We start from the raw sequence: 27,859 nt of genomic DNA on the forward strand, positions 1-27,859 counted from the left end.
TGCAAGGTGTATTTTACAATTTATATTTGACCATTCCAGCAGGACAGTATTTCTAGGCTGAAAATGTCATGGGAGGACATAAAGTGATTCTTAAAATGAATCACCAAGTCTGCCATCCACCCTCTTTTCAGCATCAGCCTTTGAGCTGAGCAAATTCACAACTGGCAATGGCAGCAGTGCAGGAGGAGAAAGCGGGGCTCTGTACTCTGGGAGTACATCCCCTGAGCTTACTTCAAAACCAAACAAAACAAAAATGCATGTAAACCGTTTGCTCTTCAAGAAGTATCTGTAGGAGCCAGGGATAAAAGTCATCCCTGGAAGGAATGGTTTAGCAGTCTCCGGAGAACATGATGAACTGCAGGCAAGGAAATCCCTCCATCCTTGTTTCATTTCAAACTGTAGTGAGGATTGTAAATAATTAAATCTTGCAATTTAGTGGGAAAATGGTAGAGGGTGATGAAAAATATGCTAGTTTTCTGTTTAAAAACGGAAATCTAGTGTTTTGTAGCATTGCTGTCACAAAAACCCACCCTGATGATGCAGCTCATTAGAAAACAGAGCCATTGCCTTTTGTCTGATGTTTGTAATAATGTGTTTGTACCTTCAGAGAGCCTCTGTGTAGCGGTTCAGGAGCAGTGATTTAATGTTGTGTGCTCCTCTCCTCCCATCCCCACCCCCCAGCCACAGAATGTAAATTTTAGGCTTTTAAAAGTTCTGTTTTGAAAACCTAATAGATGACTGTCCTCATAAAAACTATTAATACAGACTACATCCAATTGTAAAGCTAATTTTAATCATGTTTTGTGCCAACATAATTTCTAATGCCAGATTTTTATGCTAAACATGAGCCTCGATTTGAGCACTGTTCTTTAACCTGCAGTTCATAATTTTGCAGTCGGCTGTATAGGTTTTTTGGCTATGGCAGTTTGAACGCTTCCACTTTCAAGGATCTAAGCCATAAATGTTTATTAAAAGAATCTATAATGAAATCAGGTTTGTTATTTTTTTAATGGCTGCCTTGAGTATGTTGGATGACTGAACGCACGTTGTTAATCATTAAGTACTCATGTTACAAAAAATGTTTGATAGTATTGCCATCTAGGGGCTGAACGAAATTCTCCATGCTGAAATAAACTGTAATTGAACAGGTGCTGCTATTGACAATATACATATGTTTTTGCTTTATAGCCCACATGCTTTCCATGTTTCTTATGACAAAAGATATCTCTAAATGTCCCACGGCAGCCAGAGCTTTCTTATATATAATCTGTTCGAGGTGATTGCTATTTGCATTTGAGCTTATGCTTTTTTGGCAGTGATGGCTGGGAATTCCTAACAAAGAATTATACTTTTTTGCATTATTAATCTTGCTAGTGTTTGCCCTGTTTAACAGAAAAAGGAATCATTTATCAGAAAAGTATGTTTATAATCTGTACTTGTGGCATCTTCAGATTTAATATTCATAATGGTCATTCAAATGCTGTGCTATATTTATCTAAAAGACTAACTCATTGTTGTGAGGAAATAACTATTTAAATATTTATAATCTAACTTTTAATATTTAAAAAAAGAAATTAATATTTCTTTAAAATTTGTTTCTGAGTCTGATAGCTTAACAAATGTTTAAATATTAAACAATTGGAAGTGTTAGCATTTAACAACTTAATATGACTGAACCAGGAAAATTGACTTCATCTCTTTCTGCCACACGAAGGCAACTGAATTTTTGCACTCCCCTTCTTGAGACTTATGTAGCTCATGCAAAAGCACAACTAAAAACAAGATTAAATATATTGGTGGTCAGCTGAACTCCTTTCTTCCTCACTCATCTGACCAGACAAATCTGCACAGTCTCCTGTTGGAACATGTTACTTCTGTTCGAAGTGATACCACAGCCGTGTCTCCTGCCTGCCTAGATCAGAGTTTGTGCCGAAGCTCTCTTTGCCTGAGCAGTGTAAGGTCTGTGTCAGATGCTGTTTGGGGTAAGCTGCCTAAAACTGTGAGCTGTGATACCAGTGGCCCCTTCTGGCCGTGGCTGATGTCCATCACTCTGCATCCCCCCACAGGTCTCTCTGCTGGGCCGTGGTCTGGTGTGGTGGCAGGTCAGCCCCAGTCCTCGCAGCCCAGTCAGAGCCCAGTGGGATCCACGAACAGCCATGTTCTTCTCAGCCTCTCCCCACTGGTTCAAGGCAAGGCTTTGGCACCAGGGAGGGTCTAAGCTGCTTGCTCGTGCTCCCATCAGCAATGTGGCTGCTTCCTCCAACCTGGAGAAACAGGGAGGGTTCTTGTAAGGCAGCAAGTTACCCTACAGTCATCGTACATTGTGATTTTATCTCAAACACCATCTTTGCAAAGCAGGAACATAGGAACTAGTTTATTCAGTCTCTATACTTTCCCATCTATCCCCCCATCCCTCCTTTCCCTCCCCCCCCATTTTTAAGGGGTTTGTTTTCAGTAAGGAAATTAAACCATACTCTTGGAAACACTGTTTATCCAGTTTATAATGCCTTAAGTAGCTAGGACAGGACAGCCTATGAAATGTCACATCTACACACAAGATGTGTAAGATTTCTGTAGAAGCAGGCATCACTCATATACTACAGGTTTTTATGTGCTTGAATCCTCCATAGTTCCAGGCAGCCTCATCCTCACTGAGCAAAGCTCGGACACGTGCTGAACTATAAGCTATTTGCTAGCTGAGATTTAGACTCTGCAGGACTCCCAAGGAGTCAGCTCCAAAGGCTTTACCATAATGATAGATACTTTTTTTAAAGCCTAAGAATTCTAAGAATTAAGGTTCAATCATGAAAACCACTAAAAAAATCCTGGTAACCAGATGGGGTATTCTGCAAAGCGGTCAGAAGTGACCCAGAGCTGAGGCCTCATTTTCCAAGTGACATAAACCACAGATGCTGATTACTTTTTTAACTAACTCAAACATCTGTATTTTTGCTTCAGGGAACAAAGCATCAGGCTCATTTATTTGGATTGAAACCTTTCACAACATATCATATTCATGTCATAGCTGTAAACAATGCTGGGCAGGTTTCAAGCCCCTGGACATCTGTGCGCACTTTGGAAGCTTCACCCAGTGGCCTGAGCAACTTCACTGTGGAAAAGAAGGAAAATGGCAGGGCTCTGCTACTCAAATGGTCAGAGCCCTCCCAGCCCAACGGTGTGATTAAGGTAATCTTCATCTTGACATTTCACTTGATCAAAAAAGAGAAGGGAAATACTGAATATCAAATGAGAGCATTTTTGCTAAAAAGGACTCAATCAAATGCATTATAGTTTACAATAAGACAGAAGTCCTGTGTAAGCACAAGGCACTCTGTGAATTCCCTCTGCTTTCATTATATTAAAATAAGTATTAACATTTTTGTGCTACTCCATGACTGTAAATGTTCATTTACACTGAACCAAATTGTTCATTGAATGCACAGAAAGCTACACATGAAAGCTCATAATGTTACTTTTTGTACATTAGACACCATCAAAATGTGTTTCTAGAAAACCTGGATTTGACAGAATGTTGTTCTGGAATTTGGGACTTTGGAACTCAGTGGTTTCAACTGAGTGTAAACCTTTACCTGCAAGGTTTGCTACTAGAGAGGTTTATTTGGAGTTTTTTTTCCATAAGTGATTTTCTTTAGAGCTAGTCTGTGAGAAGCTTTCCTCTAGCCTATGAGAGCCTCGCAATGAAACTTGATAACAATCAAATATAATGAAAACTGTCACTAAGTGATTTATTACTGCATTCAAAATGAAAAAATCATGAAAATTGGATCAGAACACTCCTTTTGTATCAATGACCTGTTTGTGTGCTGATTGTTACTAGCAAGAAAGTAAGTTTCTGAATCACGGTGGATAGTCCTTACCCTATTGCAAAGATTAAGGAGTCTCATCTACTGGTTATTGACAAAAACTGTTGATTTTTTTTCCCCCTTTTATCCTGGCTTCTGTCCTTCCTTCCCTGCCTGCCTTTTTTTCTTTTTCTTTCTTTATCCACCAGACCTACAATATTTTCAGCGATGACAACCTGGAGTACAGTGGTTTATCTCGGCAGTTCCTCTTCAGGCGCCTTGAGCCGTACACTCTCTACACCCTCATACTGGAGGCTTGCAATGCAGCAGGATGCACTCGTTCTCCACCCCAGCCAGTCTGGACAGATGAAGCACCCCCAGTGTCTCAGATGGCACCTGTAATCCAGGCAGTGAATGCCACCAATGTTGAACTGAGCTGGTTGCAGCCAATTAATCCAAATGGAAAAATAATTCGCTATGAAGTTATTCACAGATGCACAGAAGAAAATGCTGCAGGGTACAGAGCGACAACAGAAGACGAGAAAATTGTTTTCACAGAATATAACACTGAAAGTAATACATTCGTATATAATGATAAAGGTTTACAGCCATGGACAAGGTATGAATATAAAATACGCACCTGGAATGCAGCAGGCTACACTGACAGCTCCTGGACAGTGGCAAAGACTAGTCAAACTGCCCCAAAAGGTCTTGCCATCCCCAGGTTATCTGTGGTGTCAGCTAACCCCCATAAAGTGTTCATATCGTGGGCCCCCCCGGCACATCCCAATGGCATTCTTCAGTCGTACAGGCTGCTAAAGAATGATGTTCTCTACCCTTTCAGCTTTGATGCTGCTACTCTCAGCTACATGGACGAAGACTTACTGCCCTATACAGTGTACAGCTACGCAATAGTTGCCTGTACAATGGGAGGCTGCTCCACCAGTGAGCCAGCTGCCATACGGACACTGGAAGCAGCTCCTGCCTTGGTGGACCCACCATCTCTGCGGGCTGTCAGTGCCACTCAGATCAATGCATCTTGGGCACCTCCTCAAATACAAAATGGAGATATTACCAAGTACATATTGAAATTAAACAATGAAGAGTATTATCCTGGCAAAAATTTGCAAATATTGGTTTCTAATCTACAGCCTTACACACAGTATGATTTTGCATTGGTTGCCTGTACTGCTGGGGGCTGCACAGCCAGTACATCCCAGTCTGTGATGACCATGGAGGCTCCACCATTAAATATGGAAGCTCCCAGGCTGCTTGTCATGGGCTCAGAGTCGATTGAAATCACATGGAAACTTCCAGATAAGCCCAATGGTAACATCACAAGCTATGAGCTAAGAAGGGATGGTGTACTTGTTTACTCAGGTCTGGAAACTCGTTATCTTGATTTCACCCTAACGCCAGGCATGGAGTACAGCTACACTGTCACTGCAAATAACAGTCAAGGGAGCGTGACCAGCCCATCAGCTCAGATAAAAACCAACCCCTCTGCTCCATCTGGGATGTTGCCTCCTAGGTTGCAGGCGTGGTCCTCAAATGAGATTTTGGTGGCCTGGGATCCTCCTATCAAAGTGAATGGTGACATAATAAATTACACAATCTCCATCCACAAGCCTGCTGAAACAGGAAAGAAAACTTTTGACTTCGATGCATCTCATGTTTCCTTTCTGAGACGGTCATACATAGTGGCACAGCTACAGCCCCACAGTAGGTAAGTCTGGAAGAACTCATTCGTTGAATAAATGCTGCAGGAAGGTTCAGTGGGCTGGCTGACAGCTCAGCCATCTTGATTAAACAGATAGTCAGATCCATAGGTTTTGTTTTCTAAAAAGCAAATGATAAAACCAGGATTTTTTTTTTAATTTATAGTAACACCAGCTATATATAATCTTGATGAAGTACATAGTGTTGACTTAGGTTGTAATTAATAGAAGGGGTAATTCACTACTCTGCTATAGACTCCAAAACCTGCGATCTTGTACTGCTGTATCTTTTGCAAGATGTCTGCATTCGAGAATGCAGGCTTGAGATGACAAAATTTGGGGTGGGGAGACCAAAGTCATATTAGCTCACCCATCTACAGAGTAGCTGAGCTGAGATTAATAGAGTCACACCAGGAACATGTTTGTAGCCTCGAGTTGAAAACAAGTGACTTGTGATGAAGTGAAAGCTAAAACTTAGGAGAGGGTACCAGACTCCGCTACAGAAGCACACTTGATACTGTAGTAGTATCTTCCCCACTATTTCTTGATTATTTACCTGACCTTTCCTTATATATTTGTGTAGGCATAATTTGTGTGTGTTACATAGTTGATAAGTTTGTCTACTATTTACATATAACTAATCTAAATCCAAAGAGAAAAGAGTAATAGAGTGAAGCTTTACAGCTCTCAAACGACATCCAAATCATTTCCTACAGTGAATCATCATTTTGATTTATATCATCAAAATAAAAACAATTTTGATCATTTGACTCCTGCAGATGTTAATTCTGCTCTGAAAAAAAAAAAAAAAAAAACAAGACAAACCACAACCAAGTAAAACCCAAGCAGACAGTGTTCTTCCTCTTTGCTACACAAGACACGGCACATAATCTGTGTGTTCATGCAAACTGTGTTCCTATTAAAAATTCCAAAGACCAGGAGAAAAACTAAGAAATCCACCAGATTTCATGCACAGTTTATATTTGTATTTGCAGTGTTTTAATCACTTTGTTCCTGATTTATGTTCCCAAAGGTATGAAGTACAGCTCCAAGCTTGCACAGAGCTGGGTTGTGCCTCCAGTGAGTGGGCATCGGTACAGACGCTGGAGGCGCCGCCGGCAGTGCAGCCTGCCCCTCTCATCGAAATACAGACAACAGCCGGAGGCTTCCAGTCGACTGCTTCCATCCTGTGGACTGGCCCAAAGCAGCCAAACGGGAAGATTTTATACTATGAACTTTACAGAAGGCGAGCAACTCAAGCCCACATAAATTTAGACCTCGCACTTGTTTACAATGGTTCTTCAACCTCCTTCAAAGATGACAAGTTGCTGCCTTACACAGAGTATGAATATCAGGTGGGAATTGAAGCTATTTAGCAGCTCCGATTATGATTTCAGTACACTTTGATAGCTTTACTTTACACGTACAATGAACATACACATCTCAATTCTAATGTTGATAGTATTGTGAAACCTGAATGATTATTGTTAATGTATTTTAAAGAGCTGAGAAGCTGAAAATAATTTTGTACAAGCAATATATTCATTCAGCATTCGTTTTTCTCTACCTTAGTCATAGGTGCCTGTATTTCTTATATGTTAAATGTTTATGTACCCTCCAAAGCTTCTGCAAATCTCTAATGTTATGCGAGTAGAGTGAAATTCTAATTCTTAAAAGGCAGCTTTTGTTCATTATTTTTTCTTTCCTTTTCCATACTCCTCCAATCTATTATGAATTAATTTTTACTTTATGATCTTAGAGCAGTTTAGATCAAGAGGGTTGTTTTCCTTTAAATTAGTCATTAGAATTACAAGAAGATTTTGTGAGTGGTTCAAAAGTGAACCTGTTAATAGTTGAGGTTACTTCTCATGCACATAGGTATTTTTAGTGTTGTTTTTCTTATGAGCCTGAGACCAGTTCTGCCATTCTTTCACCTGTAACTGTTTTCTATATCAAAGTTACAACTTGTAGCAGCATTTTATCCTACAGTACTACTGGTAATGTAGGGCTTTACTTGACTACAGACTGTGAACTAAGAACTTTCCTATTTATAACCATCCAAAATCTTTGCCAAGTTTTTATATGAGTTAGTGAAGTTTAGAGCCTCACCAAAAAAACAACCTTGAATTTGTTGTTTCTAAAAATAAGTGGACATACTATCATTGCAGGATAAGGTTGATTTTTTATTTTGATGTTGTCTATTAATAGGAATGCTCATTTGCCACTGAACAAGATACCAGGAAGCCTCATTACTGATCCTGTTTGCAATGATACCTTGAAGATATATTTGGCAATGCTCAAAGTCTTTACAACCATTTTCCTAAAAAACCCAAAAGTTAAATTGTTTAAGAATTCATTTTTATATATAAAACCGTGCATTCCCCCTCTTGAGCAAAGTGGTGGCAAATCTTTCTTTTACAGGCTCATTTGTTTTATAGGATCGCAAGATAATTCAGGTTGGAAGGCCTCTCAGGAGGCCATGCAGCCCAACTTTCTGCCCAAAGCAGGATCAGTTAAGAGCTCAGATGAGGTTGTGCAGGGCTTTATACAGTTGCATCTTGAAAACCTTCAGGGAGGGAGATTTTTTAACCTCCTGAGCAGTCTGTTCCACTGCTTGGCTGTCCTCATTGCGAAAATGTTTTTTTGTTACTTTCAGTCTGAACTTTTTTTGCTTGAACCTGTTTTGTCTTATCCCCTGCCACCACATACCATAGTGAAGAACCTGGACCCACCCTCTTGTTAACCTGTGGTTATGTGCTGGGGAACTGCAGTCAAGTCCCTCCAAAGCCATCTCTTCTCCAGGCTGAAAAAGCCACAGCTTCTCCTTATAGGCAAAGTTTTCCTACCCCCTGATTACCTTGGTGGCCTTGGCTCCAATTTATCAATCTCTTTCTTGTATTTGAGGCCAAAACAAAACAAATACTGAATAAAGGCATGTAATCACTTCCTTTAATTGCCTGGCTATGCTCCTGTTAATCAGCTCAAGATGTTGGCTGCCTGTGCTGCCAGATTATTTTGCTGGCTCATGTTCAGTTTTCTATCTACTAAGACCTCTAGGTCCTTTCAAGCAGAGGTGCTCCCTAGTTGGTCAGCTCCCTAGTTGTTAACCCTGTAACACTGCAGAAGTTATTCCTTCCCAGGATCAGGACTTTTTGTCTGTCTTGCTGAAATTCGTACGGTTCCTGATGACCCATTGTTCTAGGCCCTTCTGAATGGCAGACCTGCCTTTCAGCATATCAGCTGGTCCTCTCCAGTTTGGTGCTCTGCTCCACTGCTGTTGTTTTGTTCTTTTTAGTATCCAGAAATCATGAAGAATTAAATCTAAAATCTTGCTTTATCACATTTGTTTATGCAGCTGCTGTATGTACATGTGTCATAGACTCATCGAGTCATGTAGGTTGGTAGGGACACCCAGAAGGCATCTAGCCTAACTCTCTGCTTGAAGCAGGTCCAGATAGAGCAGGCTGGACAGGGCTGTGTCCAGCTGAGTTTTGGCTCAAGTTCTCCATCCTTGCGGATGCAGATGCAAGGATGGAGATTATACAGCCAGCGTGGGCAGAACTATTGTTAGACCAGATTTCCTTGCTACTTTAGACAGGATCTGTGACAAATCTGTGACAAATTCAAGTGCAGATGGGGCTGAGTGGATAGCAAGCATTATAGCAAGACCCAAACCCTGCTTATTAGTTAGGAATCTTTCTTAGATGAAGAAAAACCTCTCCAAACTGGAAGTTGTAGACATTGGCTGTGGCATATTCTCAGTTGGATTAACTTTCAATTATCTCAATCATAAGATGTTTTTTGGGAAGTTGATACTACAAAGTTTTTAATGATCTGTCAGTGATGGATAAAAAAAAAGAAACCTCTTGACCAGATTCCTGTGGTTTACTGTGCTGTATTCAAGACTTTGCTTTTTATCTTGGTTCTGCTCCATAGCCAGGTTGAGCTTTTGACTGGAACTCTAAATCATTTTGGGTTTTTTTTTCACCAGTGGCCATTTATTTCACCATGAGAGGTTTTTCAATGCACGTGTTTGTCTTCTGCTTAAGTCACTTGCAGCAGTCCTCTGGGATCTAGTCTGAGCTCCTCCATTGTTGACAATTTATATCTTGCCTGTGAGACAAGTTATTCATAAGTATAGGGCTTGGCTTTGCTATTATGCTGATGAAACCCAGATTTATATTTCACTTAAACTGGATATTGATTCTCCTGTCTCTGCATTTGAGGCTTGTTTGCTGGACATAAAACTTTAAATGCAACTGAATTTCCTCCAGCAGAATGCAGATAAAATCAAAGTGCTGTGATGGGACTCTCTCCAGCATTTTTGGAGACACTGAGATTTAGTTCAATGCTCGGACAGCTTCTTTGGACCTGAAATCAGGATTTCAGAATCTGAAGGTTTTTGGGGAGCTGGTTGGTTTTTGTTGGTTTGTTTTGTTGGGTTTTGTTTGTTTGTTTGTTTTCCTGGAAATTTCAGCTGAATATTAGGTTTTATAAGATTAGATGCAAAAGTTGCACTTTCAGAAATGATGAAGTGACTTCAGAAGCTCATGCTGGCCAAAGGGACTATGCCCCCTAAATGCTTAGGTCACTGTTCTTCAAGGAAGCACATTTATTCTTTAAGGGCTTATTTAAGGGCCAGATCTGCATAAGCATATTAGCACCTGCTAGGTTTCAGTGGGTTTTTAAGTGGCATACGGTGCTTACTGTTCCATACTCAAAAATAATTACTTAGATCTTTGAAATTCACTCTATCAGTCTATTTGTACATTTAGATACTTGCATTTTCTAGAGCATATGGCCTTTTAGGTATTTGTTGGAATGCTGCCTGATAACCTCAACTATATTAAACATATGCAATTGAATGATTTCCTGAAAAAAAACCTGACTTAAACAAACTCTATAACTCATGAGGCCTAATGACTTTCCAAGTGCAATCTTTTGATTCCTGGAATACTTCTGAATGTGTTGGCCCTTCTCAGGAATCATTGAGCCTGGTGTGCAACATTACCATATAGCAACCTATAGAGTCAGACCTGTTTTTCTCAGCTAAGGAAAGGCCTTTTTGGACAGAGACTTGTGGCATTTAGTGCAAAGCAGAGCTGTCATGGTATAGTGTGATTTCCATGCAAATGCAATATCAGTCCTCCACAATTGCACTTAATTTTTTTCTTAAAGCTGCTCCCTTAGATTAATAGCTTAATGTCTTCCTGGTTTAGGACGCATCCTTATTTCTATTCGGCAGGTACAGAACATGTAAAAGACAGAAAATTGCAATTGTCCCTTTTCAGAAAGGTTTATGGCTCTCTGCAGAGGTTTATTCTCTGATAGGACTATTCAATGCACCAAGACAGGGTCTGCAGTGCTGAAGCTGTCTGCCTCCAACCACTGCAGGAGGCACAGCATCCCTCTTGCTTGTGGAGCATGCTTCTCACACACCAGTTACTACAACCAAGGAAAGGGTCTAGGAAATACCTCGAGATACACTAGGGGGAAATATGTTTTGGGTCCTCTGTCTTGACTTCTCAAAGTAAAAACAAATCTTATTCTGACTTTGGAGAGTTAAAGAGAAAAAAAAAAATTGGTGCAAAGTCATGAATATTAAGGACCAACTACATGGAGTGTAGAATATGTTAGCCCTATTAGTCACTTTTCAGAGAAGACATGAAGGACACTTGGTTTACTAGCCTGTCTGTCAAATTGTTGGCTGAGCTCCAGTTTGTGCTGCTTACTTACTTACAAACAGCTCAATGACTTCTGCAGTTTAAAATGGGGTTAAACTATTTTTCTGGCTGACCAGTGATAGTCACCCATTTGTAATATCCCTCTATATGGCTCTTCTTCATCGTTTTAATTCCCATTTCTTCCCATCTCTCTAACAGAAAGATGCACTACAAAGCAGTGACGTAAAAGAAAAATGTAGTTCTTTCTTCCATAACCTGCTTATTGTTTTGTAAAACTGCTTTTTCTTACAGGGTTCATTACTCTTCCTGCTTCCAATTAAAGAGAGTTTCTCATACTACATCAGCATTAGACTACCAAGCTTGACCTCAGCTTTTGAAAAGTAAAGCAGACATAACTATATTGTTTCACTGATTTAATGATAATACCCATTCTAAATACTCTTTTGCAAAATGAGATGCTTCCTTTCCCCTAGTAGAAGGTATACAGTAGGGAGAAGGGCCATTTTGTTCATTAAGCCCCACTTCTGCACTATGTTTCTCTTGTCAACACCATTTTAAACTCAAGTGTGTTGATGCAACAAAACCTTGATTTCTGTTCATTAAATTAAGTATGGATATTAGACTGGATTTTTTGGCTTCCAGAATTACCAATGAGACTCTTACAGCACTACTCTTGCAAGACCCTTCTCAGTAAATTGTGATTCTGACATATTCAAAATCATGGCAAGCTAGCCTTTAAAAAGACATTAGTGTGAGTACCAAGGGAAAATATACTCCAGGGCTGTAGATGACTTGATATGATTTCCTTGATTGTATCTTTTTATTTATGAGGCATAATTTATGACTGCTGAAAAGCAAACTAAAATGAGTGATGACTAACTACAGCCAAAGTAATAAATCAGAAGCAGAGAAAGAAGTGGTGATTTTGATCGAATCTATTGAATTAGCTGTTGCCCTTAGCCATTACAGGTATTGGAAAGACCTTTTAATATCTGCTTATCTCTCTCATGGGAACTTGGTAACTATCTCATTATATACCCATAGGAAACAAATTATTTAATTTTCTCTCTTTTAGAGTTAAACCTGTTTACATCTCTCATTAGTTACTGGCATTATACTATGTTATATGGAATGAGCTTCCTTTACAATTTGGTCATTTTATTTAAGTCCCAAATTTTTGCCTTTGGTCTTTCCCTTCCTCAGAAGGGGTTTAGTAGTTTTATTATTAGCATTTGAACAGTGGAGATAAATAGCAATGTTAAGAGGCTCTAATTATCACAGTGCTAGAAGTCTGGACCTAAAATCTATCCCATTATATGTTTATGACCTCCATAAGGATACTAAAAATGTTGAAGAGGGAAAAGTATGGATCCGAGGAGGGGCATTTGGAAAGCACGCATTTCTTTACTACCTTCTCATGCCCCTGGTCATGACTGGATGTGATGCTCTCTTTCCCTTGCCTTTGCTCTGTCCACCATAGACTGTACCCACTTTTGAAAGTTTCTGCTTTGCTAATACCTGCCCAACACTGCAGTGCCCAGATGTGAATACATTATCCTAATGCTGAGTGCTAGATTTCTCTAGACAAGCTTTGTGCTCTAAGCTGTGCTGACGTTGCATAAGTAACTCCAAATCATCCAGGCAGCACGGCGGTCAGTTCAGAAAGACTTGTGAAGGATGCTGCAACTGATGGTGAAAGGGAGATCATTTGGTTTTCTCCAATTTTAACCAGCCAAGATTGTGGTCTCCTCAATTTTTTTGCAGATCGTTGTTTGAACATAGCTAAAAATGGGGGGCTGTGTTTTTGAACTTATTATGTCATATCTTATATGCCCCTAAAATATCTTACTATCTTGGAAAATAATTACACTGTGAAAACTCTGCATTTATATAAGTGTAGGGTTAGAAACTGAACAAATCTGAGTCAAGAAATTCAAAGCAAAGTCTCAAAGTAGTGCTGTGTCTATGAGGCCTCCATGAAACAGCTTTAGAAAGAGAGGAAAGGTATAAACTCCTCTCTGCTACCAATTGTCTTTCCTGGCACACACCAGGTAGTGACAGCATTGAATCGTTTTTGGAAAGACCAGCAGTCACAAGTGTGTGCCATCTATGGATACCCTAAGGACAGAGCCCCAAGTCATACCTGACTCTTACACATAGGAGTAGAATATGTGTGTGTGTGAAAGGGGTGGCTAGGTCTGACCTTGTGGTTCCCCAGAACTTACAGCCCTACCTACCTACAGCTCTATGCAGAGCTCAAAGCCAAGGATAGGTAGTGACTTAATAATGAGACCTTTTTAAGGCAAAAGGCTGTTTTCTGAGTTCCTGCAAGAACTCAGTGTGAGATGCTGACACACGCAGAGCTGAGATCTTGTCCCTCACAGAGACAGCTGTGAGGCACTGCAGACTAACTGCAGTGAGAAGCAGTACAAGGCACAGTGCCTGTTGAACATGGTGGCAGCCAGGAGCCAGTGCTGGTTGGTAATCAGCTCCTTGGCCTGCTCTCCTTTCAGCTGATTTCCTGCAAGCAGGAAGGGTGAACAACATCTGGACTCTGCGCTATTCAGAGTATCCCAGCTCTTCCTGACCTGGGAAGTCAGCAGGAATCATAGAAAAATAGAATCATAGAATCATAGAATATGCTGAATTGGAAGGGTCCAACTCCTGGCCCTGTGCAGGACATCTCAAGAGTCACACTATGTGCCTAAGAGCATTGTCCAAATCCTTTTTGAACTCATATAGGTTTGGTGTCATCTCATAGGCTTCTTCCACAGTCAGCATCTACAATAAAATGATTTTTCTTTATCTTTGCTCAAGGTCCATTGTGATTTTGTTTCCCTTATTCCTCTTACGGGAGAAGTTGTTAGTTCTACTAAGCCTGAACAGGCTCACCATGGTAAGGTGAGCCTGCTCTTCTCAGAAATTCCCTTTCTGCTCCTCATAGGTTTTGTTCCTTCTTACTACACCAAGGAACCTTGAGGTTGTCCTGTGATCATTTTGAGCAATAACTGATCACAGGTTTCTTCCAGGAGCAGACATCTGTGAAGGCTCATTTATGATAGAAAAAACCCAGGCTTAGGTACCTGTAACTGGAATTCTTCAGTCCTCTGAATATATGGTCTCCAGAGAGGTTTCCCCCTTCTCTTCTCTCTGTGGCTCCACTTCAAAGTGCAGTCTGGGCCAGGGGCCAGCAGATTGATAAAGCATTAAATAGTAACCCATTAACTGATTTTGGAGCCCTCTCCTGGCTTTTTTGGGTCAGTGCAGCCATTAACAGCAGCACATCTTTTGGCAGGGTGCTGAGCCATGCGGCATGATGTCAGACTTAATGCTTTTGGAGGCAGAATATTCAGAAAGTGAAGATATGAGAAACTTTTGTTGGCTTTCTGCTGTGTTTTGTGATTCAAAACATCCCTAAGATATTGCTTCTTGTTTGCCCCACGTTTCTGTGTGGTCTTTTATAATTGTAAGAAAGTAATACTGAGGTCTATTAAGCTCTTTATGTTTCTGTATGAATGCAGTTAAATATTTTGGCGCTGATTATATCACAATTTAGAAAGGATTTTTGTGAGCCCAAAAGGCTTTCTACAAAGGTCTAAAATGTGAAAGTTCAGTTTAACCAGGCCAGCCAGGCAACAGCTTTCATCCACGACTGTTGTGTGGTGACTTTTTGAGAAGCCATGACCTCTGATTTTAGCAGGTCTGATTTTAACCTCATTGTGGTTTCTGTTGCCATGCTGCCCCATTTCTTCATGCAGAGAAGTGGCTAAACACCAGCATTTCCATGTGTAGTCAGTTCTGGGGACTTACTGCCCTGGGTTTCCAAACACTGACCAGGATTTACTTGGACAGCAATTCTCACAGGGAAATATTTTTATAACCATCCATCCTTTTACAGATGGTTGAGCAGAAGCAAAGGGAGTTAAGGGAATCCAGCTTAGGTCAGTGTAAATCTGGAATTTAGATCCTCAGAAGTCCTGTTTAGCTGTCACAGCTGTCTCAGAAGCTGGTATTACAGAGATTCACAGACACCTAGGGGTTTTCTGCTGGACATATGTCTTGGCAGGGCTGAGTAGCTGGTGTCTGTCTAGCAGGCACGCTCAGAGCATGTCTGTCTGTCAGGCCCATGCACATGTGGCCATGACCTTGGCCCTTTTTTCAAGAGAGACAGGCATGTGGCACCAGTGTGGACCTCAACCTCAGCTGCCCTGCGACCTCTCTAGGGAAAGGTTGGGCTGGGAAACCATGTCTGCTCCTGCTTGCTCATGCTCTGCCCAGTCAATCTGGATTTCATAGTGTTCATGCAAAGTGAAACAGCCCCAAAGGAATCACTGGGAGCATCCCAAGAACAAAGATGGATCATCCACTTGGGCATTCTCACTCCAGAAGGCAGCAGGCTTGACTGCCTCCGTTGGAGCATGTGATTGAACCTCAATTACTTGCCTCCTGAAGAAGTCCCTTAACCCCTTAGTTGTAGTATGGAAGGGGATGAGCACAGAATCATAGAATATCCTGAGTTGGAAGGGACCCACAAGGATCATTGAAGTCCAACTCCTGGCCCTGCACAGGACAATCCCAACACTCTGGGTGCAAAATCTTTTGCTAATATCCAACCTAAACCTTCCCTGACACAGCTTCATTCCCTTGGGTCCTGTCACTGTTCACCAGAGAGCAGAGATTGGTGCCTGCCCCTCCACTGCCCCTCGTGAGGAAGCTGCAGACCACAGTGAGGTCTCCCCTCAGTCTCCTCCAGGCTACACTGGATTGGGATTGTTTTTACAGGGTTATTATTAGAAACCCAAGCCACACTAATGACCCCAAACCTGGTGATGAGGTAACAACAGACTGCAGTGTGTCAGGACAGCACCATCACCTCAGAAGAGTGCTTTGAATGCTGCTCAAGTACAAGAGGCTTTGCCACATCTCCCTCACCTAAGGGAGGAGATAAAAAGTGCATTAGCAGCCAGATAAGGAGGATCTGCATGTCCCTGTCACCACCCTGCTAACACTCAAGCAGGACATCCCTTCCTCAGCTCGGCTCCCAACGCATAACTATGGTGCCTGATACGGGGCACTGGGATGCTGAGGAGGAGGGAAGGCAGCAGCACTCCTCCAAAAGCATCACTGTTGCTTTTCTCCTGGACTCAGCCAATTCCCAGGCTCAAACCAGCCACACACTCATCTGCACATCATGGTCCCATTATTTTGTCCATGTTTTTCGGGGCAGGATGGGTCTTCATCTCTATTTAAGCAATTCAAAGCTGCTGGCACCCAGTAATAATGTTCTGGGTGCAGCTGTGAAGAGAGAATTGACACTGGGACAAAATATGGCATCCCCACTGTCATTTTCCTTCTTTTTCTCTGTTATTCTCAGGGGTGGCTGGGCTGCTATGACAGTAGAAACGCTCAGGAATTTCAACCCTTCTGTTTGATCTTTTACTTCCTCCAAAGTACATGTCAGTCCTGCGCAAAATACAGGAGCGAATGAGATAATGGGGAACAGAGTTTCTCAAGCTCAGCAGGACTCAACTCTGCTACAAATCTCCCAGCTCTTTGGCACAAGAGGACCATACGCTGCTTGGGATGGGGAAGGATGCTCCTTTCCTAGGAGTAGCAGTGCCCCAGAGCACAGCTGTGCCCTGGGGCAGATGATCGCAAGGGAACTGCTGTGCTGTTGGGTTTGTGTTTAAAGCCTTTCCAGTTCTGGTATGTGTCAGCATCGTGTGGGGACCATGGAGAGGCCTCTCCTGCTGCCTTGTGCCCCTGGTCTGTAATTCAGTGTGTCATGGCAGGGGACACTGTCCCGGGGCTGGCATGGGGGTGACCACAGGGATGGGGGCAACAGAAACAAGGCCCTGGGGTGCTGTCACTGAGGGGCCAGGCAGCTGAGGTGTCTGACTGGGAGGGATGTTTTGAAAGAGCAAGCCCTGGTTGGTTCGAACTGAGACTTTTTCCTGAAAGACAAGGTGTAGGCACCCACGATAGGAGAGGGATCAATGAAGGAAGGTGTCTCCATCCAACCCTCAGTGAGGTATTTGCTTCCCAAATGAGGTGTTTGCATCCCTCTCTTCTCTAAAATTCAGCTCCTATTCTGAAGCTGAATTCCTGTGCTACACAGGAAATCTCTGTTCCTACATCCCCACCTTCACTTTTGCTGTGGGCAGCTTGCTCAGCAGGTCAAGTCCAACACTGTTACGCTCCATGCTCATTAGGGACACAGCCTGGATATAACTGGAGCGTTTGAGCTCAGGTAAGTGCTGAGCCAATGCCAGTGCCACATTCAGAGCTGCTCTTACCATATGTGGCTTATTCTTTCCACAAAGAAATATGCCCCTTGAAATAAATGACTGTGAGTAAATCTTTGTAGCTAATGGAACTGAACTGAGACAGAGGGTTTGACCTACTGCAGTAAAGTGAACAGAGTTTGACTTTATGAAAAGTTTGCAGCAGAGATGTATTACTGATTTCACTGAAAATGAAAGTGCTTCGGCTGAACTTTTTATTGTAGGGCATCATCTGTACTTAGGATGGTTCTGTGGGTTACTGATGGAATCAGGCAGGAGCTTTGGGTTGTAATTGGCAGAACCACAGCGTTCAAAGCCACAGTAGTTGTTTTATCCTTTTTCCTTCCCCAGGCTCCTTGTGAAGTGTCCTGTGGTCTTGGAACTTAATATTGCAAGCTGGAAGGATTTGGGGTCAATTTTGAAGACCTCTTACTTCTCAATCTCCTTTTTCTTTGTAAGACATAGTCCCACCATTCACTTCCCCAGGATCTCTGCCCAGAACAGATCACATAAGAATGTGTTTTACTATAGTTAGAACTGTTCGACATGAAAGCTTACTAAGGAATACTTATACTAAAAATCGCTCAGACAGTCCTCTTGTATTGCCATTTAGATCTATCATTCTGATTGATCACTATGTGGTTGGCTAATATTGAGTCTAATTTAACCCTATACGCTCACGCATCCATCTACTCTGTCTATTGTACCTGACATTCGACAAATTACTTACTCATGCAAATGATGACCTAAGGCAACCTTTTATGATATTCGTGTTTAATTATACAAATGCTTTTTGATAAATAAGATTATACATCCTTCCATATGTTTATTCAGTCCTTGATGAAAGCAAAATTTAATTTTCATGCAGATTTGTTGGAGAGTGTGTTTAATAAGTGCTGAGTTTTATGTAGTCTGCAGATCACTCTGGTTTTGGGTAGCTGACAAAATCAGTAGGCATAGTTCATAGAGACATGTGGTTTTTAATCAGGTCTAATTCAAGCTGCTAAATTTTGAAATCTTGGAACTGAAGCCATTGCCTTTGTGCTCATGCAATAAAGCAAATGTTGTTGTGAAAAATAAATGAAAGAGGCTGGCTTACCTATACACTTCAGTGGGCTTTATTTATATTATGAGTTACTGAAAATGTTGCCCAATAACTGATACATTAATATTTTTAAGAGAAAGATGTTCCTGTAAAACTCACTTGCTCTAAAAGAGTAACTAGAGTTTGGCTTGTGCAATTCAGTCAAGTGAATGTAACTTTTAAGTATCAGCCAGGGCCAGGCTGAATTCACCAGGACTGCCTGTGTATATGAAGTATGTAGAAGGGAGAAACTGCCACGACTGGATATTAGTATTTTTGTTCAGATGTCTTTGAGAACATTATCCCTGTTGATCACACCTCCTTCAAGAGTACTCTGCATGTTCTGACACAGGAATTCGTAGCGTGGAGACACAGGAGCACACGCTGCCTGAGACATGACTTCGGCTTCTTTTCCCTAAATGTGGTGATGGAAAATATTCCACTCTTCTGTTAGAAAGTCACTGGGTCAACACAGGTGCTGGGGACCTTTTCCATGGGCATCATTTCACTGTGTTTTACTCAGTATCAGTACAGCTGCAGTAGCATCTCTGACTAAACACAGATATTTTGTAGGCCTGAGTCCTCTGCTAACAGTTTCCTTGTTTTTTGCCAAAGGTGTGGTCAGTAAATTCAGTGGGCCGGACATCGAGCAGCTGGTCCCGCTGCCGGACAGGCCCTGCCCCTCCTGAGGGCCTGGGAGCTCCCCTCTTCAACACAGTGGCATCCACTGTGGCTGTGGTGAACATCAGCCCCCCTCTTAAGCCTAATGGGGTGGTCAGTATCTACAGACTGTTTTCCAATGATACCAGAGGGACTGATGTGGTGGTGAGTATTGTCAGCACTGTTTCTGTACTTCCATTTCATCTTGTATTTTCTAGCTTTAACAATTTTGTTCCTACAAGCTGCTACTGTTGGTCACAGACTGCCTTCCTCTCCTGGCCTCCCGCTGTTGACTGCTCTGCAATGCACTATCCCGTCCATGAGCTTAAGCTGTCTACTGATTTCACATTACCCATTTATTCCTTCTAGTGCAGTTGGCTGCGTCCATGTCTGATTCAGCCAGTTCATCCCACTGGTGCCTGCATGGCCTTCCATTTCTATTCCCTCACACCTGCCATGCTGCTGGCTCCACTCTGGCTCCTGGCATCAATAAGTACCAAGTGCTTTCCTTTGCTTGCTTGACTCTTTCCTTCCTTTTTTTTGCTGAACTCTGCTAAATCATATGCTGCCAAATGAGAGCAGATGTTGTCCCTCGTTGGTGTTTTCTACATATTTTTATTTCTTTGGCTTAAAAAGCTATACCAACAAATGAATACAGCAACAAGGTGAAGTGGCAGTCCCTGTGAGCAGTTTCAGAACAAGGGCAGTGGTTCCTGTGCCAGAACTGCCAGGTCTCCCTTGGTCAGCATAGGAGAGTTTCATAACAGGCTTGCTCAGCACCATGGCTGGTGCATTGTGTGAATGCAGAGCAGCATCCTGTTGGCCCTCGACTTAGAGGTACCTACCAGAGAGTGCATTCTCCTGTCTATGAGTAAATTGACCCACCAGACACACTGGTATCACACTGCCCAGTACTGTCTCTTGTATCCACATTGAGGAAGCTTGTGAGATATGCATGAGTGTTTGCTAGCACGCTTATTATGTTCCACATTAATTTATTTTTTGCTTCAGTACCACTTATCCCAGAGTCTCTCTTTAATGGTTTTCGGTTTCTCTGTTCCTCAGAATGACATTTGCAGTTGACATACAGTGGTCACAGCTCAACTCAAGACATCTGTGAGGCCACTGATGGCAGAGTCTTTTCCTTTGAAGAGTGCCCTTTAACTTCGTAATGGGGGAAAAATGCAGAGTTCCCAACATTTCACAACAGCTGCATTAATGTCAGATTAAAGAACATGTAGAATCTTCTGCCTGTCTTCCTCTGAAGTTGATTCACCTCCATAACTCTTATTTAGTACTTGTGGTGCTTGAAGCCATGACAGGTTCCCTCTTAATTTTTATAGCTGTCAGAAGGGACTGCCACCCAGCAGACAATACATGGACTAAAACCTTTTACCACATACTCCATTGGCGTGGAGGCCTGCACCTGCTTCAACTGTTGCAGCAAAGGACCCATGGCTCAATTCACCACACAGCCGGCTCCACCCTCAGAGCAGCCTCCCCCGCAGATCCGCACCGTGACCTCCAGAAACGCCTCTTTCCAGTGGAGTGCCCCTCAGTCACCCAATGGCATTGTAACCAGGTAGGAGCTGCCACTCGGCTAGAGGTGGTGGTGGAACAATTTGAGCTGGAATCACAGGACTGAGAGCATTGGACAGTTGTGGCAGCCGTGCTCCTTCTTCACCATGTTGGTGGTGATATTCCCTGTGGCCTGAATACCGTCTGGGAAGTGTTTACATGCAATAATTGCTTTGCTCCTGAGCAGGATATTGGGGAGGATGAAGGTGGAAAGGATGAGCTGTTGTGAGTGGAGGTGATTGTCTGATGGCTGTGCTTGCACAGCCAAGAAGTAGTAAGTTAAACTGCAGTGAAGAGGTAGCTGCATCCAGGAGTTACTTAGGCAAATCCTGATTTGCAAAAGTGAGCAGCAAGGTAACAGACATCAACAGTTTCCTTGTAAGTGTGACTTACAACCACAATTGCTCAGTTATCCTACCATTAGGATCAAAATCTCCAAGAGAAAGACTGGGATCAGGTCCATTTTTTTCTCCAGTAGCCAGATGGACAGCAAATAGCATGAAATATATGATTGGTTGTTACATTACTAAGGCTTTTTATTAATCAAAATCTCAACTTTCTCTTCAGCTACGAGCTCCATGTGTATATGGCATGTCCTCTGAACCTACAGCCAGCAGTGAAGGCGTGCAGCCCTGGCCCAACTGAGGTGAAGTACACAGGAAAAGGACAGAGTGCCAATGTGTCCAACCTGGAGCCTTACACAACTTACAACTTGCGAGTTGTGTCTTACAACTCTGTTGGCAGCAGCGCCTCTGAATGGATTGGTTTCACCACGGAAAAAGAGCGTGAGTATGAGAAATGGTTCAGCCATCAGTGATACCTGCTTCTGAGGCCTGGGGCTGCCTAGAGCCAAATGACTTCCCCTCCTCTGTGGAAGATGATGTCCCCAGAAACCTGTTCTTCCATGTCCCTGGTCACCGTGTCTCTGCAGCATATCATTGAAATTCTGCTCTGGGGCTTAACTGCTCATACCTTCAAAAACACTTCTTTGCTCATCATCTGATGTCACCTCCTCTATCTTGGGAGCCTGGAAACCTTTTATTTTACTGAAAATGGGCAGCAAAGCTGCAGAACATAAAATGTTCAAGTATTACCAGAAGGGTGAGGTGTAGTAATAAATACACTGCCATAAATAATACCTTGGAAAAGTGGAGATCTTGAAAGAGACTTGGTGATTCTTTTCAGGAACAATCTTACTGTCCTAATTCATGCCACACTCCTGCTAGGAGCTTTCCTTGGATGTCATCTGAATGATTGGATCCTTGTGGACACTGAATTAAGAATGCATTGCTATCTAACTACCACAGGCAGTGCTTTAAGGCCATGTGGTGATCTGCATGGAAATTAAGCATGCAGGGCCTGTGCCTACAGGCAGAATAGATTTTGCCATCAAAACTGCATTTGTAGTAGTATAACATCAGCTTTTATTGAAAAGATCTATAGTGCTGTAGCCAGAGTCGTTCCATAACAGATGAGATGGGCATTTCACCTCAGTCTGTCAGGTCAGGGCAAAGAAGATATTCACTTTTTATCATACAATCTCATGTCAGGATTTCAGAATCACCTTTCTGAAGATCCCTTTTGCATCATTTAGTACTTCTGCAAGTAATTACTAAAAATGTATCTGATACATCCTTAGTTGAAAATTTCCGGTGGAACAGGCCCAGATTTTCTTTCATGTCACCACTGAAAACAAAAGTAAAAAAACAAACAAAAGAAAGATCCTTATCTCAAAAGCTGGGTTTTATTAAATTGCAAACTAAAAGGCTAGAACATGATTATGATTTTTAAGTGGACAAAATTCATAAGGAACTGGTGAGACACACAGAACAAAAGGATTTGAAAGTGATTTTAAAACCCCCACCTACTAGATCTACAGCCCTCTTCATTCAGTCTTGCTTTTCTTGCCTTACTGTCTTCTTCATACCTGGTCTTCAGAGTCCCTCTGTCTGTCTCCTTCCTCTTGCCTGGAAGGCTTGCTTTAGTGACAGTGGGCAATTAGCAGCAAAGTGAAGCTGGACAAGCAGATTTCTTATGAACGGAGCATCATATATAGGGCAGATGGCTTAATGGCAATACCACAAGAAAGGACCACCTCAAGCTTAAATGAAGTTTTTTATCAGCAAGCTGTTGAGCCCAACTGATGAACTTTTCCTTCCTGAAGTGAGTTCTGGGTTTCTTTTCTATCTGCCATCTGCTCTTGCTTTTCTGAAACCCCTTGTTTTCATGTATGTGCATGTTTTAAAGATGATCTTGGCAGTTTCTGGGGATTGGAAGAGAGCCCCCTGCTTAGCAGTTGGCTTCCCACAGCACAGCCTGCTGCAGTCAAGCTTGCATACCCTCCCGTGTCTTCCTGTCCCCCACCTTAAGCTGGAATTTTATTTATACAGTTTTTGTGTCTGTCCCACATACATGAAGGTGAAGAGAGGGAGTTCTAGATCTTTATTTTCAAGATATTAGATATTTCTGCTTTCTCAATGCAGAGACTAGCATGCTACAGCAGCTTTGTCTTTTCTCCTTGTATCTCCCCTAATCATACACATATGTCTGAGAGAGAGAGGGAGTGCATGAGACGCAGAGCTTGTATCATGGAGACCCTCTGTATTTTCACTGTGTAACTCGGTCACTGAATCACTTCTAGCCTGTTGGCTAGAAATGATCTTTTTTCCTTCTCTTGCAGCACCTCGGTACATGGCTCCATTCTCTGTTGTCAGCAATTTATCTACCATCCACATAGACTGGAGTCGCACGTTCGTGCTGAACGGCCGCCTGAAGGAGTACGTGGTGACTGAGAGCGGGCAGCGCATCTACAGTGGCTTTGACACCGAGCTCTATTTACCAAGGACATCTGACAAAAGTCAGTTTCAGTTTCCTACAGCTTCCTCTCTATGAAAAGTCTGTTGAGCTAAATGAATATTATTGTGTGCTAAAATTTGAGAAAAACTCTCCATTGCAGTCCCAAGCTAAGAGCGTAGGAGTTTACTACAGGTGCTCTGATGTGCATCTAAGCAGATGCTTGAAAAAAAAAATCCATGGAGCTAAACTTCCTCTTAAACATTACACCTGACTGGGTGAGACTGCTTTGGCTCATTGTAAGGGTTGAGCTTTCCCAAATCCTAGAGTTCTGTTGCAATTCCACCCTTCAGGGCTACAATCTGGGAAATACATAGAAATCTTCAGCTCCAGAAAAGACTGGCATTTGAATTTTCATTTGAATCAAATTAAGTCAGTAAGTCTTGGAACCAGTCATGTTTTGAAATGCAGTTTCTCCTAGAAATTTGCAGTCTTTAAAATAAAAGGAAACTGTCAATGTGTGTGTGTGGGAAGAATAAAAAGAAAAAAACACAAAAAACCCCATTCTCTGTTTTTAAGACGTTGGGGGTTCTGTTTGTCAAAGGATTTTATAATCTATTTTTTACCATCCTGATTACTGCAGTGGTGCTAATAATTTTATTTTTTTTCTAATTCAAATGTTCTTAACATGTTTGTGTCAGCCATGAATGAAGCATTAGGGATTTAGGGCAAAACGATAAATAAATTGAAAGTTGCCAGTTACATTGGAAGAGAGAGGATTGAGTGGTGAAAGAGGAACATATTTTGTAGCAACATCATTATGATGATTATCCATGATCTACCATGTTTCATAGTTTAGAATTTCAATACCCCTATATAAAGGATTGTGAGGCTCTGGTCTGGGACTCAGGTGCATTATGGTGGGTTATGTGCTATACTTGCCTTGTTTTTTTCTCAGACTTGTTCAGCTCTGCTGGTGGATCATGGTGAAAAAGCAGCACCTACAGAATTTTTATTTCTGCTGCTGACAGTATTTTCTAACCTTTTTTGCTCAGCTTTTTTGTTTCAAGTGACCTGCATCACTGATGAAGGGAGTGCCATGACACCAGTCATCAAGTACAACGCTGGAGATGGAGTTGGTAAATATGAGAAGAAATTATCTAGCACCAGTTCATTTTATGTTTTTGTGCTAGAAATTTGATATTAGTGCATGACAGGCAGGATGGCATCTCATTGCAAGATCAGAGGATTCCTTAGTGCCTTACTGTATGAGGTATGTAGATAATATGTGGGTTTGCCGTGGATGGATTTGTGTTCCTTTACATCATAGAATTGTTGAGTCCTTTAGGTTGGAAAGGACCTTAAGATCATTGAGTCCAACTATTATCATAGAATGCTTTGGGTTGGAAGGGACCTTAAAGTCCATTTAGTTCCAACTCCCTTGCCATGGGAGACAACTTCCACTAGACCTCATTGCTTAAAGCCCCATCCAACCTGGCTTCAAACACTTCCAGGGATGGGACAACTCTCATGATTGGCTTCAGATCCTCTCTCCATACATGTAATATTTTTTATTTTATTTTTACATAAATATAGTGCTCCAAAATGTTGTGCTTTTTCCTGCTAAATAGAATCTGCTCTCTTCTAGATTTTATTTCCAAATTCAGATTATCTTGAATTTCAATCCTGTCCTCCAAAGTTCTCCCTCAGTTTGACAGAATACATATCCTTTCTCCTCCCTGCATCCCGCCCAGCCCAGCAAGGGATATGCACCTGCTCCTCTCCTATGACCAACCAGCAGTTTCACCTGGGATTCGTTCCACTAGCCAGTTTATAAGAATGTCATACAAGATATTGTCAGGACCCAGTTTATAACACCTGCCATTTCCCTTCTGTTCATGAGGCTTTTGCCTGTTTTGTGGAAGCAAGGGAATTTGGTGTGGTGACATCTCAGTCACTTCTTGTCCATTAAGTAGTAGATGCCTAACAGTAAAGAGTTCCAGTGAAAGTTTTTTAACTTCTTAGTTTTCTATGAAGCAAAGCTAAGTTTGAACCATTTCTAAATTATATATTGGGTTTAATTAATTAAGTTCTTTTTTGAGTTGCATCTTGTTTGGTTTCTTAAAATAGATCTGTCTTGTCTTTGCAATTACTCTTTACTCTGCATTTCCCTTATAACACTTTTCATGTTCTCACTCCATCCTCCTGCAGAATTTCAGGCAAGGCTGCTGTAAAGGCATTATAAGATGTTCCCAGTTGCTCTACATCCAACACCTTCCACACTCTGCCCCTTTGTTCTTTTGATTGATGCTTGTACCCATAGTCTACTGCAAGCTCTATCAGCACCGTAGGCAACTTTTTGAGGAGGCTTGCAAGTGAACGTGATGGAAATTCCTTAGCCAAGAGTCTGGAAATGAATGTAGGATTGGAAATAACCAGGAAATCTTGTCACTGAGATTTCTTACACTTGTGTTGTGTATGAGCAAAGCCAACCAAGTTGACTGGTTTTTCCTAACAGGTGGGGGGAAGGAGAAAAATGTTTCATGTTCTTTGCTTTTATATTAATGTATCACTTATTTCAGTTAAGCCTTCCCCCCCCTCTTTTGTTAATTGCCACTACACAGTTCTGGAGCAAATGTCCTCTGTACTGCTCTGAAATTACCATAGTCATTTCCACTCAAGGTTATTTGGAGAACCCTTTTTTCCTCACATTCCACCTCTACCACCTCCTTTCAGAAGAGCTGCTGATGCAGTGGTGATTTCCAGCCTAAGCAGCAATGCCAGAACTTTAAGCAGGGTCTCTTGAGGGTAGTAAGATTTTTATTATAGCCTATGAGCATATTGAACCATTATGCCACCTTGAACATAAGTGCAAAAAAGAACATGACTACAAAATTACTTAAATTTCTGCCTAATTTATTAGTGGAGAAAGAGATAGCATATTGTTAAATGCTTTCTGAAATAACATTCCCTTTCTCCCCTAATCCCTCTTTTTACAGGTCTGATCTTGACAACACCTGGAGAGAAGGACAAAGCAGAGTCTAAACATGCAAAATTCTACAACGAGTTGTGGTTTGCAGTGCTGATGGTAGTTCTAGGTTTGATCCTCTTGGCTATTCTTCTCTCCTTAATTCTTCAAAGGAAGGTCAAAAAGCAACCCTATGCACGAGACAGGCCTCCTTTAGTTCCACTCCAGAAAAGAACATCACCAATGAGTGTGTATTCATCAGGTGAAACCCACCCGGTACGTTTGCCAAAATACAGTGTTGTGTATCCATAACATTATATTTCTATATGGCCCCCAAACACACACACACAAGAGTTTTTATTCCTCTTTCTGCTATTTTATTGCTCGTTTGGTTACCAAATGGAGGCTGTCCAGTGTAGGAAAAGGACTGTCTGGTGCTACATGGGCACTGAGAGCCAGGCTACAGGTGCATAGTCTAAACAGAGCCCTATGGCACCTGGTTTTCAGGTCCTGAAATGCTTCTGATGCCAAAGACAAACTTTGAATCTGGAGTCAGAGAAAATACAAAGCCACTGCTCTCACCTCATGTTAGCTGACATCTGCAATAGAGTTGAAAAGTCCTTGGCATGCTGTGAGAAGGTAGGTGATAAAATGTGCTTTTCAGAGGAACTTTTCATGTGTTCCCCACTGCCTGCTGTGGATGGCTAACCAGGATCAATATGACAGTCTTTGTCTGGTATCCATGAGATATGCCTGCAAAAAGCAGGACTTGGGGAGAGGCTCTATTTCTTTCTAGTATCCATCCACCACCCAGCTGGAATGCTCTAGGACAAGCTGCATGCCAGGAAGGTTTGGAGTAGAGAGAGAGCAATCAGGGAAAAAGCTAAGGACCTTCACAAAATGCATGCGTGCATCTGTGCACACAGACCTGTGGTGGTACCACCAGAGACGTGGGAGGAAGACTGCTGGGGAGTGATAAAGAGGAAGGTTTTCTGTAATCTTTATCATGCCAAATTATAATTCTGAAAAAGAATGCATAAAAAACACGTTCCATCATATAGCAGAGTAGTAGTGCTATCCTACCCCTTGAGAAAAAGCAAAACAAAAGGAATATGGAAATTGTTATGAGGCTGAGAATAGAAACAGCCGTGCCTTCCACTTCCACGCTTCTTCCCAGGCACAGGCCGTGAGATGATTCTTCTTGTCACTTCTCAGCTTCTTTTTCCTGTGAGTGCCATCAAGCAGGATAGTGACTCCTGCATCCTTCACGCATTCTGTTCCTTCTTG

The 27,859-nt window shown here is 41.9% G+C and overlaps 1 protein-coding gene across 9 annotated transcripts in view; it reads left to right on the forward strand.

Moving 5' to 3' along the window:
• Nucleotides 1-27,859, forward strand: part of USH2A (usherin) — a 385,399-nt gene that overhangs the window by 353,125 nt on the left and 4,415 nt on the right. For 7 of the 9 annotated variants that reach the window (XR_010428978.1, XM_064648230.1, XM_064648234.1 and 4 more), the window contains 9 exons: nucleotides 2,959-3,186; nucleotides 4,013-5,529; nucleotides 6,555-6,876; nucleotides 19,189-19,398; nucleotides 20,577-20,815; nucleotides 21,379-21,596; nucleotides 23,492-23,668; nucleotides 24,660-24,743; nucleotides 26,604-26,848. Coding sequence is in view for 8 of the 9 variants with exons in the window: in XM_064648230.1 (XP_064504300.1) it covers nucleotides 2,959-3,186; nucleotides 4,013-5,529; nucleotides 6,555-6,876; nucleotides 19,189-19,398; nucleotides 20,577-20,815; nucleotides 21,379-21,596; nucleotides 23,492-23,668; nucleotides 24,660-24,743; nucleotides 26,604-26,848 (3,240 nt within the window). In the remaining variant the exon portion in view is untranslated. Of the gene's footprint in view, nucleotides 1-2,958; nucleotides 3,187-4,012; nucleotides 5,530-6,554; nucleotides 6,877-19,188; nucleotides 19,399-20,298; nucleotides 20,816-21,378; nucleotides 21,597-23,491; nucleotides 23,669-24,659; nucleotides 24,744-26,603; nucleotides 26,849-27,079 lie in introns of those variants that run through there. The other 2 variants (XM_064648235.1, XM_064648236.1) reach the window with 2 other exon arrangements.

The sequence above is a fragment of the Pseudopipra pipra genome, chromosome 3, assembly GCF_036250125.1.
Source record: "Pseudopipra pipra isolate bDixPip1 chromosome 3, bDixPip1.hap1, whole genome shotgun sequence".
NCBI classification, from domain to species: domain Eukaryota; kingdom Metazoa; phylum Chordata; class Aves; order Passeriformes; family Pipridae; genus Pseudopipra; species Pseudopipra pipra.